At 30.4% G+C, this 14,199-nt stretch overlaps 1 protein-coding gene across 1 annotated transcript; it reads left to right on the forward strand.

Annotated features, from left to right (window-relative positions):
• Positions 1-4,315: 4,315 nt before the first annotated feature.
• LOC140892896 (WEB family protein At2g38370-like) lies at positions 4,316-6,551 on the forward strand. The gene is made up of 2 exons (XM_073301933.1): positions 4,316-4,468; positions 5,002-6,551. The coding sequence occupies exons 1-2, from the start codon at positions 4,316-4,318 to the stop codon at positions 6,409-6,411; spliced, it is 1,563 nt and encodes a 520-aa protein (XP_073158034.1). The 3' UTR covers positions 6,412-6,551.
• The last annotated feature ends 7,648 nt before the right edge of the window (positions 6,552-14,199 follow it).

Here is a 14,199-nt window from a genome sequence, read left to right on the forward strand (position 1 = left end):
GAATGTGAAGGGACTCACATGCATCAATAAGCCCGTGAAGTCCGTGAATGCATTGATTTTCGTCTCTGAATCCGGAGCAGGCTGCTCCGGATTCAGAGTGCTGTCTTATCGGTCACAATGACCGATAAGACAGCTTATTCATTTTATTTAAAAAAAAAATCGGCTAGACCAGCAGTTTCGATCTAGCCGATTTTTTTTGGACTCGATTTAATCTGAGTTTTTTTTTTTTAATATTATAACTAAATCTGGGACAGTCTGTCCCGGATTCAGCAGAGATCTGACAAATCTCTGCTGAATCTAGGACAGATTGTCCCGGATTACACTAAATTGATAAAGTTTTTAAAAATGCAATATTTTTATTAATTTTTATTTATTATATATTAATTTAATAAAAAAACCCTAATAAGCTTCTCTCTATGCATGATGCCATATGAGATTGGTGAAGGGTTAATTGTGAATTTGGGGAATTTTCATATGTTATATAATTCTCTCCCGGTCCGTAACGAGAGAGGTCAGGATTCAAACTATGGTGAAAGCAAAATATCTCCACCTCTTGTAATTAAAAAAAAATGGCAACTAACTTATATATATTTCTAAAATTATATATATATATATATATAATCAATAACAATTATATGAAATAATGTCGTATATATATTATTACAAGTCAACGTATTTATCTTTAACATGTATAGATATATCAATAATCAATTCTAAAGGGGTTATATATTAGGATTATTTTATGCTACACCTGGAGTACTTCTTCCCCTATGATGTGGTCAAATATCAACCATTGGATTATCAACACATATGTCAATTTTCATAAAAATATATGGGTCACAGATGATCTAATGGTATTGAAATAGGGAGAGAAACACTCCCGGTGTAGCATAGACTAACCCTATATACTAATTGATCACATTTGAATCATGCATCTCAAATGGGATGATTCTATGCTACACCGGGTGAAACACTCCCTAATTTTTTTGAGATGTTCGCGCGAACATCTCCCTAAATGACAAAAAATATCATGCTAAATAACAAAAAAAGTACAAGCGGGGTCCACATGATTTTTTTCAGCAAAATGTTCGCGCGAACATCTTAATAAAAAACATAAAAGGAGTGTAACTCACCCGGTGTAGCATAGAATCACCCCTCAAATTAACGTAAGCGTCATGTAGGGCCTTTGATAGTACTGATTTGATTTCTTTTATGATTCCCTCATTAAGTAGTCTATTTTAATTTTTCAGAGAGTTTCATACTTTCATTCTTTTTTTTTTTTTTCTTCACTGGAGTTATTGAATGAAAAATATGCTAAATTATGAACAATCAGGTGCTGAAGTTCGTTGGTAGCTGAATAATTTATTATGCAATGGTCCTCAAGGATTCGGATTGATGGAAGATTAATTAATGAACAATTTGCTTGGCTAGCTAATTAACTGGCTAGGTTCACTCTAAACAAGTAAACAACTATCTTATAAATTGTCATCAATATGTTACTGCTGTAAGATGTTAGTAAGATTATCAATAATAAACAATAATAAATTAATGATTGGATATATATTTCTATCATTTGGTTCATAATCATCCACTATTCTAAATTAGAATAAAGTAATCGGATTTGGATCCCCTGCTGTGGGGTTACCCCTGCAGGGGTTCTGTTGGGACAGCCCCCTTTCTTTTCTTTTTTTTTTTTTTTTGCTTTTTTTTAATTATATTTAAGTTTTTATATTTTCTTAAAAAACATAATTGGTTTTTTTGTTTTTTTATTTTGGTCTTTTTAAATCATACATTTTAATTTTTTTTAAAAACATTTATTTTTTATTTTATCATTTTCTTGAATCATTTTTTCGTCTTATAATTTTAAAATTCGGTTTTAGTAATTAACAAAATTATAAATAATTATATTTGGTTTTTTTTAATTAGACTTTACATGTAGTTTATGATATTTTTAAATATTTAAATAGTTAAAATTATACTTATTTTTTCTTATTTTTAATTTGTCGAGCATAATGTGTTTTATTATGATAAAATCTCATATCCAAATATTAATTTTATAATTTTCACTTTTACAAATAAGTTAATTTGGTTTTTTTTTTAGAATTTACTTATAATTTATGATATTTTTAAATGTATATATATATATAATATTATACTTAATTTTTTCTTTTTTCTCCAAGAATAATGTGTTAAAATAATACAAAAAATGATAAGATAAAAAAGGATATATTTTTTTAAAAATTTAAAAATTATAAATAAATTAAAAAACGTCAGAAGAGAGGAACGAAAAACACAAAAAAAATTTCCTCAAAATTTAAACACAAAAATTTTAGCAAAAATAAAAACGGATCATAAAGAGTAAATACCCAAAAATATAAATAAAAATAAAAACTTAAATATAATAAAAAAGATCAAAAAAAAAAAAAAAGAAAAGAAAGGGGGTTGTGGGGGAAACGATGCCGTTTCTCCCAACAGCACCCCCTGCTGTGGGCAACCCCACAGCAGGGGATCCAAACCCAAAGTAATCAATATTAAAATATCAGAATAAGTAATCAATATTCCTATTTTAAGGGGAAAAAATATTATACTAATTTTAACATATACAAGTATTTTTAACCCCACATATTTTCTATTTTAAAACAAAACCTGCAGAACAAATCTGGCCTTATGGTTTAATTCCCCAATTGGATCTCCATTATTTTCTTAATAAATAGTTGTGATTTTTCATTAGTACACACAATATAATGACCATTTGTATATTCATGAAAATTTAGGGATATCACAACATAAGCTTATTATTAAAAGGTTCTTATGAAGTGTTGTTGCCTTATTTTTAACATTATAATATAAGATCATTTAGCTAACATTTTCAGGTGTGTCATCATAAATTCTTAATTACTATCTTTATAATTATTTAAGCAACTTGCATGTTTTACCCAAACATGGTGTAATTAGGGTAAGTTAGATCCTACCTATATAGGCATAGCCTTAACATAGATCTAACGGTGTAAATTTACCAATAAATGTGAGATTAATTATTTTTTTAGTGGACCCCACATGTATTGATAAATGAGAACCCTTAGATCTATTATGGGGGTAATGCCTGTAAAGGTAGATTGAAATAAACCGTGTAATTAGATGACTTTACATCTTTAAATCATTAAAAATATCGTTTACTCAAGTTTATATATGGTTAACTTAATTAATTAAAGTATTGCTGACATAGACTCATTAGGATCATGATTATAATTAAATAACTAAACTAATAATATTAGGTCATCACTTTCTAGTAGATTGAACTAATTAATGTAAATTCATGAATTTAACGATTAGATTTGAAATAGATATTCGAATAGATCATTAAATTAAAGCATTTCAATGTTGCCATCATTTGATAATTTAATTACACAAATGAAAAATGTTTCGATACATATACATATATAGGATAAGTATAAAGTATTGAAAAAATTCTATATTTCCTTTAAAAATAAGAAAAACGTAAACTATATTTTTTTTAAAAAAAAATTCTAAAAAGAAAAAGAAAAAGAAAAAAAAATTGGGCTCGGCGGGCTATCCCATTTGAATCTATGTTTGGCCCAATGGCTTTTGTAACACTTTTTTTGTGCGGCCGAACGGTCAAAACAATGATGCTCTCGGCACTCCATCATCATATATACAATTCCATTCCAATTCTTTTCTAAATCAAATTTTTTATCCGAATCAAATTTTGAGCACTTAGTTTGATGTAACTGATCAAATCCCTTTTTGTTTTATCTAAAATATTTTCATTATCTTGAAACTTTATCTCCTATTTTAAAAGATAAATATAAATATTAAAATAACCCTTGTTTTAATTTAAGTCTCATGTTTGATTCATACCTATTATAAAAATAATTATATTTTTAAAATGAACAAAAAAATACTTGTGTCATGGCAAATACTTGTAATCGACTTATACAATCTCGATCAAAATTGAAGAATCAACAACCCAAAACTCTCTAATCAGATCGTGATCACACAAACAATTCAACTTTTCTCCCAAATAAAAATAAAATTTAAAATCTGTTACCTAAATATTGTGGATAGAATATCGAAAGAATTTCCCTCCCAAACAGAATATGGGAATGAAATCTCATTTTACTCGCAAAATCCAAACGTTGGGACTCTGTTTCCTTATATAACATATTTGACATCATCACGCTATCCAAGGAAAGTTAACGTTACTCTCTTCACTTTCTTCTACATATATATATATACACAAACATACAGAGACACGCTTGTTTGGAATCTTCTTCTTCTTCTTCTATTCCTTTCAATGGCTACCGAAATCCTTGATTCGGTGAAATCAGAGGGGTCGGCGAGGGTTGAGATTGACACATCAGCGCCATTTGAGTCGGTTAAGGAGGCTGTCAACCGGTTCGGTGGTATGGGTTTCTGGAAACCCAGTTCCCGTGTACATGCTTCTCAGGTTTTACACTTTTCCATTCGGGGTTATTTTTTCTGTTCATGGGTTTGATTTTTGCTGTGATTTCGTGTGAGATAATGGCTTCACAGTGTAGGGGTGTGGATAATTGCTGCGGGGATTAGCGAGTGTGTTTCGTTATTTTTTTTTTCAATGTCAGGAGAGTGTGGGGTTTAAGATATTTTTTGCTGGTAATTTGATGTAAATGTCCCACCTTTATACCAAATTTAGAATCATAGTGTACATTTTGCGTTCTTTCGTTTTGTACCGGTATCATATCTCCAAAAGTCCAGTTACAGTAATACAGTATCATACACCTTTTGTTTTCGATTTTATATGAGATGTGCTGTAGTTGTTTGTTACTGCATCATCCGTATTGTGATAATTTCTTTATTGCTGGTATGGATTTGGATCGAATTTTCGGGAATTTGTCAATGTGTGGCTTTCTATATGGCTTGATGATTGCCTTAAGATTTGTCTTGTTTTGTAGTTCGGATATTCCTGTGGTATATTGTTTGACTTGTGTTGTTCGTGAACAGGCGGAACAGTTAGGAAGGGATCTGATTATCAAGGAAAGGGAAACTCTTGATGTTTTAAAACAACTGGAAACCACTAGAAGAACCGTAGAACTCAAGTTCAAGTTGCAGAAAGAAGCATCCGCAAAAGAAAACTCCTGGAAGCAGAACAATGTGAATTCTGTGGCTGAAAAAGCAGAAAAGGAAAACCATGAAAGCAACATGAATGCCTTTGACGCTCCTGGAATCATCCTACTTGAGCTGGAACAGGCTAAGATGAACTTAGCTAGGACTACTACTGATCTTGTAGATATTCGAGCTACTGTCTACCTGTATAACAAGAAAATTGAGAAAGAAAGAAAGTTGCTCGATAAGACCCGACAAAGGTTGTCTTCTAATACCTTACAAATTTCTTCTCTTGAGGAGGAGTTAGATCAGACAAAACAGGCGCTAGAATTGGCCAAACATGCTCAAGTCCAAGGTAGTAGTAGTTCTGCTAATCACTTGGATGTTGTCACGAGGGAGCTTCAGAAGCTAAGCTCTGAGACGGAACAATTCAAGGAAGTTGGGAAAGCTGCAAGATCTGAAGTGTTGAGGGCATTGTCTCAGATTGAACAGACGAGGAGTGGGATCAAGGCGGCTGAGAAAAGGTTGGTTGCGGCTAAAAAGATGAAGAAAGCAGCCAAGGCTTCTGAAGCTGTCGCCCTTGCAGAAATCAGAGCATTATCCAATGGTGAAGAAAGCAAGTCCAATGCTTCTGAGCATAAATGTGAAAGTGTGACTCTTACTTTGGAGGAATACTCATCCTTAATCTCCAGGGCTATAGAAGCAAATGAAGCTTGTAAGGATAGAGCAGCAGTGCATGCTAATTTGTCAAAGACAGATATCTTAAACAGGGTTGAAAAAGTAACTGAAGAACTTAAAATTAGCAAAGGGACATTGGAAGAAGCATTGAGTAGAGTGCAAGCGGCAAACACAAGTAAATTGGCAGTTGAAGAGGCGCTACGAAAGTGGAGATCCGAGCACAGTCAGAAACAGCGCTCCGTGCACAACACTACTAAATTTACGAATTCTCATCAATTCCTCCATTGTCAAGAATCTCATATGCTGGATGAAAGTGGTACAAATCATGAGAAGAATGATGAGTTAAAACCAGTGTTGAAGCCAAGTCTCTCAATTGGGAAAATATTGAGCAGGAAACTTCTTCTAACCAAAGAGTATGGAAATGGGATGCAAGGAGAAAAGAATATCGTGAATCGCCAAGTGTCACTCAGACACCTTCTCAAGAAAGAGGGTAAAGAGAATCCCGAATTTCCTTCGCAGAGAAAGAAGCTCAGTTTTGCTCGAATCTCAGTTCTGGTGAAAAAGCAGATGAAGATTAAAAAGAAGAAACAATCCTCCATCAATTTGAATGTTTCTCAGCTAGAAAGATGAAGTTAGTTGGATTACCAGTTAGTTAGAAGTGTATTTCTCATCATAGAGAAGTGTAAGTTTGTGTAAGTTTCATGTTTGAGTGAGCAAAATGTGTATGTCTTGAGTTTGGGGTTGATGATGTGTTGGTATTTGATGTGCAGTAGAAATAGAGTTTGCATTCTTACCATTAAAGTGTTGGGTCACATTGAATTGGATATTGGGGATATATATATATATATATATTGTCTGCTAATGCTCAACAACATACATGCAAACATAATCATAGTTATCCCAGGACGAAGCAGCTAACATGCAACACGGATACTTCAGATAACAAAAGGTTACTTTTAACTAACTCTGGGGATATCCACTTGCATTTTTTTTTTAAAAAAAAAATTGTAATATTATTAATCAATATCGTTTATTACAAGCTCAACTAACAACGATTGAAATTCTCCACTTGCATTTTAGACTGGCAATAACATGGAAAATTTATTCTACATGACATGACTTCACAGAATAAGAATTCGAGTTTACCGTGGGTGCATAATTAATGCCCCCAAAACACACACAGACACAGGATTTTTTTTATTTTATTTTTTGACTACATTATTTCTGAGACCCCTAAATAATTGAAAATAGCATATCTCAGTGGTGCAATTTTATGTGCATTTGTGACACTCAAAGTTCAAATCTTTTTTTTTTTTTTTAAATCTCAATTTTCCTTTTCTTTTCCCCTTTCGTACTCCGACGTTTGAATATCTCATGTGCCCATGTTTTGTCTAATCTTTTGTAAGTGCCTCTCGGAGCCGAAATCTTAAATCCAACACTGCTCGATGTCATTATAAATTTTATTTAATTTTTTGTGTTTAATCTGAGACTTAATGCCTCTATTTGTTCAGTGTGTTGTATTCTAGTTAGTTGTATGACACAAAATTTCAGTATGTTTTGAGAGTGTCAGACACGTCACGTGCTAAAATGTTTGAAATCAAAATATAACTTCTAATTACCGCACAATTGGGAGTCCTACCTAGTTCAATGGTAGGTTTTAATATCTCCGGTTAAGGAAATTTGTAGAGAAAACAAAGCTGGACAATTCAATAAAGGCGATCGACTATTTTTGCCATTAAAGAACAAAATGCCCAATACCAATTTACAAAATAACTTAGTCGTTCTAAATCGAAAGGAACTAGAGAATATAAGTTGGAAAAAAAACATGATTTAAAAAATATCAACAGTTTGATAATGTAATCATGGTCTTACGTTGAAAGATCAAGATAAAAAAAAATCATGATTAATATATAAAATGATATTTTCGTTGATACGAGACAATTTGAGTATAACAAAATCACGTTGGTATATCGTGGAATTTAGTGGAAATATGTGAGTTATACGAAAACCTTAATACAACGATTTTGCTGGAGATATAGAACGTACTGCAGATCGGCTATGCAAATTTGAGGGAATTTTTTATTGATTGTTTGATTGTTATTTGTTACCTGCAGCAGCCAGCCCCTTTGACTTTTAATCAGATCATGGGCCACGTATAAGGCCCACTTTCCCACCTTCCATTTGATCAATTTCCCTGTCTGGCCCTTGTTTTTCATATCTGTGCTTTAGGCCCACAATTCACCCGATAGGCTTCGCTTGTTATAACCCGGTAACAGGTATCCATCACCATTTCACCCTATCGTGGCCACTAATCTTTTGGGCCGCCCAAGAATTCACGTTTTATGCCAAACAGTAGTACATTTAACTAGGGGAATAATTCTATTTAATAGTATATATGTGTATATATATATATATATACACACACACACATGTTTTCCTTTCAAGTTTGAAACAATCGATACATATATTTGTAGTTTTACTAATATTTTTCGAGTAAAAAGAACTTTGTCTGCATAAAACTTTTGATTAAATAACATACTGATACATAAACTTTTATTAATAACTCAATTAATTTATATAATATATCTCTGTGTGTGTGTGTGTGTGTTTTTATTACAAATTATAAATTTTTACATTTATATAGAGAACAAATTAGAAATTTTTTATTTAATTACAAATTTTTATTTGCGTGCTGGTGAAATAATTATTCATGCTAGAAGAACGATTGACACATAATATTTGGATTGTTGAAGAATTTAAAATATTTTAGTATTTACATTATCAATAACTATATAATTTTTTTTTAAAAAAACAAGCGATTAATTTACATTGTATACATTTCATAATTTCTAATTATTTAATTTTGGAAAATATCTGTATAAATTCCTTTTGACTGGTAATATCTGTATAAATTATAATTATGATAAATATATAATATATTGTTTACGAGAAAATTTAAATTAATCAAATACAAATTTTATTAAAAAATAACAGTTGACTTGAAAATTGATTTAAAAAAATTTTAACAAGACAAAAATATGTAATTTATTTTCTATAATTTTCAATTAGTCATTGAAAATTATTTACACATGTTTTTATGAAAGCATTCAAATAAATAGTAATTATAATTTAAAAAATCAATATTTTATTTAAGTGAAAATTTCATTGAATGTAATAATTAAAATGTTTAAATAAAAAAATCAATTGACTTGAAAACTGAATTTAAAATTATAAAAGTAACAAAAAACTAACATGGGTATTTTTTTTTAAATCTAACTCTGATCAACCATTTTGTTTTCGGAAAATTATTCAAATACATTGATTTTTAAAAATATACCATGTACCTAAAAATTGATCTTAAATTTTTTTGAAAAATGAAAAAATACTTTTATATATTTGTTAATTTAGTTACTAGAAATTATTTATGTAATATAATATCATAAATAATATTAAATTTTTAAATTCACATTTTTGTGATAAAGGATAAATAAGAAATTTAGTTGAAATTAATAGAAAACTAACCCTAATTTGACAAGATAATCGAATCATTTTGCAAATTAATCCCAAGTTCATGCTCCAAAGTCCAAACAAGTGTTTACAAATGTTTTTCAGCTACTGTATTCTAGTCCAAATCAATTTTAAACTCACATTTAATAATAAAATAAAATAAGAGAGTACCTTTTACGGCAGCATGAACTCCACGTTGAGAGCCAATAATTAAGACCATAATAAAAGAGCTTGATGAAAGTCTCGATTTTGGGGTAATTACTTATTAATGATTGTCTAATCTCGTTTGAAGTATTAAATTAGCTAGCTGTCACATAGTTAGGACCTTTTTTTTCATCATCTCAATAATCCAAAATTTGACATTTTAATTATTTTTTGTAAACATTATTTCATTTACAGTCAAATCTAATAATACATATTCCTATCCCAATGGAAAAACATAGTACGTACACGTATTATTAATTTTAGCATCTTAGTGAGGGGGGTTGCTACTGATCATTAATTATTGAATGTGCTAGCTAGTTTGTTTCATCTGGTTAATTCTGATGAGTTTCCCCGTTAATCATTTATTTTTGTCCCTATACGTGTAAACATATATATGATTCTATATATATATATATGGATTTAATTAAGAGTTTACGTGTTGCGTATTTTATTGTAGATATAGATGTTTTGTTGAATTAATAATTATGAGTACAGAAAATAAAATGATGACCAGTGAAATTAATAAATAATGGAGCATGCTTCATGCACATATATAATTCAGTCAAAGTTAAATTATACAGACTATAGTGTAAACTAATGATAAGTGATTGTTTGATTTATCTATTATTAATTTGAGTACTCCATTGTTGCGCCAAAATTGATTATGTGTCTATTTACTTAAATTTAAAGAAGAAAGAAATATATAATTGTCTCCATCGTCAATATGAATATTATATTATAATTTCAAATATATATATAAACTGGGACACACACACACACACCAGCCATTTGTTGACAACACTTTAATACTTCAATTATTGGCCACACAGTACAACGTGGCCTGTGGTAGTGAACTTATATTCATGTACACAAATGACCCCAGATTACACTTTAATTTGTCAATTTTAAGGCCCTACGTATCCTCGAAATAAATTAGGCTACTATTACACAAATCAATCATTCCACCCCAAATTGGAAATATTGTAATTTTAATCCAGCAAGTTGGATTTGTTGTGGGTTTTTTTTTCATTTTTTTCACCGGAGTTACTAAATTAATCAATTGCATATTATTTATTTGATGTGATGTTCTTCTATAAAACTCATTTGGTTAGAATTTAGCTTATATTAATTATACATATATAATCAAAATAAACAAAACGACAAGTTTTTTCTTCCGATTTGTGGATATTGAGTGCCATTTTTTCTTTAATTTTTTCTTTATTTTGGTTTAATGGATTTTAATTTGTGTAACTTATGATTAATTTTTGTAAAATGATTCATATATGAGAATATCAGTGCCAAAAAAATAATATTCGATTGATTTAGTAATTTTCGATTAAAAAAAAGATCAAAACCCAAAAAAAATCCAAATTACTGAATTAAGACCAAACTTTGAAAATTTATAAGATTAAAACAAAAAAAAAAAGCCGACTTACGGGACTAAAATTATAATTTTTCCTCCCAAATTTTGTGATACCTAATTCTTGGCTGAAACCTTTTTCAATATTTCCCCCATCCTCAAATACGGATGAAGCACTGGATATTACGATTTGGTAATATAAAAGTTGATAGTGTTAACGAGAATATGATATGCTACTTAAATATGTAAGTACTAAAATCGTTAATTCAAGAATTCATTTCACGACTTGGTAATATAAAAGTTGATAGTGTTAATATGGCAAAATATAAGCTATTCTATTTACGATCTTGAATTCAACGAACGAAATCCAACCGGATAATTGTAGAGTTTTTTCCCACCATTAATTAATTAAAACACATACATTAAAATCGTTCATTTACTGCTCGAAATTTCCGATTCTTTAAGCAAATATTATCTTCTCATTAATTTTGGAGAAAATAGTTTTTTAGTCTATTAATTTGTCTATTTTTTGTTTTGGTTCATTAACTTTTCAAAGTTTGGTTTTAGTATACTATTTTAGTTTTGGATATTTTGGTCCAACTGCTGATGTGTCACCGGAAAATACTGACGTGACATCGAAAAATGATGATATGTCAAGCTATCACGTCAGCAATTAGACCAAAATAACCGAAAATTAAAAGTTAATGTACCAAAACCAAAGTTTAAAAAATTAACGAAGCAAAACCAAAAAAACATACAATTTAATGGAGTAAAAAAATCATTTTCCTTAATTTTGATTAACTGATCATAACACTCTCGTACAAATATGATTATGTTAATATATGCTCGTACGAGGTAGTAGTTTTGTGTTTAATTACCCAGCGCTGCCTCTAATTACTGTTTCTATCTGAGGACCTATACATGTGCATGCATGTGATTTCATATGCCTCGGTGGAGAGAATTCTGATTGAAAATATATGGTTGATTTGGATGTAAAGATTTAAATATGTGGATTTTTAGGAGGGTTGATTTGGAGTTTATGGTTTTATTTTTTTAAATAACAAAAATAAATATGAAATCTATGCGATTTGAAATTTTTCCATCAAAATCAAACACAATCTAAGTTGATTTTTTGATGTCATTTCACTATTTATTTTAATTTTTTTGAAAAAAATAATATATATATATATATATATTATGGATTTTTATATGCTACACATCTATTGTGAGCATTGTTGCACGGTTGAGGTTATGTCCACTTATTAGATGTACATTTTTTTATTTGCTTAATTAATCACATCGAATATATAGACGTTATTTCAGCGATATTCACAATGGGTGTATAGTATATCAAAATTCTATATTTAGTATTTTGCTACTATGGTTTTGTTATGCCAAACTTTCCAATCTTTTTGGGTCCATGCGCTTTTAAATTTACTTTTCCCGACTCACTAGGTACTACTTAGAGAAAGAACCATTAATTTGACCATATTGCGCAAGTGAATGTTGTTAGTAATTTAATAGCTAGCTAAATCCCTGTTGCAGGGCTCACTGATCTGCTACTAATCCTGATCATAGTTTTCTTTTTATAATTAATAATTGTCTTTTTTTAAAAAAATTGTAATCTTAAATTGGGAAGCCTCCCCTCAATCCGTACTCCAATCGAAACCACTTCACTTCAATGAGTTGGAGCGCACGCCTTACATGAATTTAATGGAATCCGGATATCTCACATTGGAATGATATATATTGTTTACTTTGAACACAAGTCTTCATGGTTTTGCTTTTGGAACCATCCAAAAGGCTTCTTACCAATGGAGATATTATTTCATATATTATAAATTCATGATCATTTTTTTGATCTACTAATGTCGGATTTTGGTTGACAACCCAACACAATATATTTCATTATATAATATATACGGAGGACTATTTTTTGGAAAATAAAAATTAAAAAAACACACACACACACAGAGTGAGTATGTTAACTTCAATTTTCTTTATTAAATGAACCCAACTGATTTCAAGAGGGAACAAATGGACCTACTCACTCACACCGGAGCTCATGACTTTGTCATTGGGTATGTTTACCTTACAAGGTGCGCGATATTCCATGGATATATGATTTGATATATAATATTTAGAAAAGGACAATGTGTGTTTGTGTGCACACACATATTCATGTTATCAGGTAGATGAGATCCTAGAATATGGATAATACCCAAACCATGCATTCAACGGTTCGTATTTTTACACATATAGGCGTAATTAATTATATATTGTTGACGTGACAAATCATGAGATATTAGATCTATCATTGTGGTATTACCCAATGCTAGGTTAAAATCTACCATGTTATCATACGAATAATCTCCTAACTTTTCAAATTCAAATGTTGTAAGTGATATTTAATTTGAAATGTCACATTAATTTATTTATGTTTATGTAATGCATGTCGACTAATGTGAATTACAACCCTTAGCTTATGCTTGGATGAAATGATGTATTTCAAATATTGTTATGATTTGTATTGATTCACAATCGATTAACTCACACTCAAGATAAGATCACACGATCGAAGAACAAAAGCTCTGTACAAAATAAAATGAATCCAAACAAGAACACCAGAAGTTATAGTGGTTCGGATAAAAAATATCCTACATCCACTTTGTCTTGCCCAAGGCTTAATCAATTAATTGGATCGAAATCAGTTTACAAGATGAATACACTCAAGAACACAAATCGCATACAATGATATTACCAAACTAATATCAAGAACAGGAACGATCTGTGAAGATGATGAACAATCAATCAACAACTCGTATTCTTGAAGGAAATCTTTCTCATGATCTTGATGCACCAGCCTTTACATATATATATATATATATATTGCATGCAAAGGCTAGGGTATCCAATTCCTATAACTGCTGTTGTTGAGTCAGTTAGACGAGCTATAATTCTCTGTATCTTAATCTTGATCTCAATGTGCACCTTGAACCCTGATCCAACCAATGACTAAATATGTGATCCAATCTTCACAAATCTCCACCATGGATTACCTATTAACCTCGGGCAAAGCAACTCCAGTCTAAGGGATGACCTTAGTTTCTCCAACATTCATCTGATTAAGGCAATGTTGGAATTTCAGAATTGGAACGGGCTTAGTCAACATGTCAGCAGGGTTGTCCTCGATTGATATCTTCAACATGTCAATCTTCCCTTGCTCCACCAAATCCCTTATGAAATGTAACCTAATGTCTATGTTCTTGGTTCTTTCATGATGCATGGGATTCTTGGTTAAGTGCAAGGCACTTTGGCTATCTGTGTAGATTTTAACACCAATTCTT

The sequence above is a fragment of the Henckelia pumila genome, chromosome 3 (genome assembly GCF_033568475.1).
Source record: "Henckelia pumila isolate YLH828 chromosome 3, ASM3356847v2, whole genome shotgun sequence".
NCBI lineage: Eukaryota > Viridiplantae > Streptophyta > Magnoliopsida > Lamiales > Gesneriaceae > Henckelia > Henckelia pumila.

Bases quoted from the DNA above. Each gene is read 5' to 3' on its own strand.
- LOC140892896 (XM_073301933.1), top strand. From the start codon at position 4,316: ATGGCTACCGAAATCCTTGATTCGGTGAAATCAGAGGGGTCGGCGAGG. The intron at 4,469-5,001 runs GTTTTACACTTT...GTTCGTGAACAG, and splicing joins CCCGTGTACATGCTTCTCAG to GCGGAACAGTTAGGAAGGGA.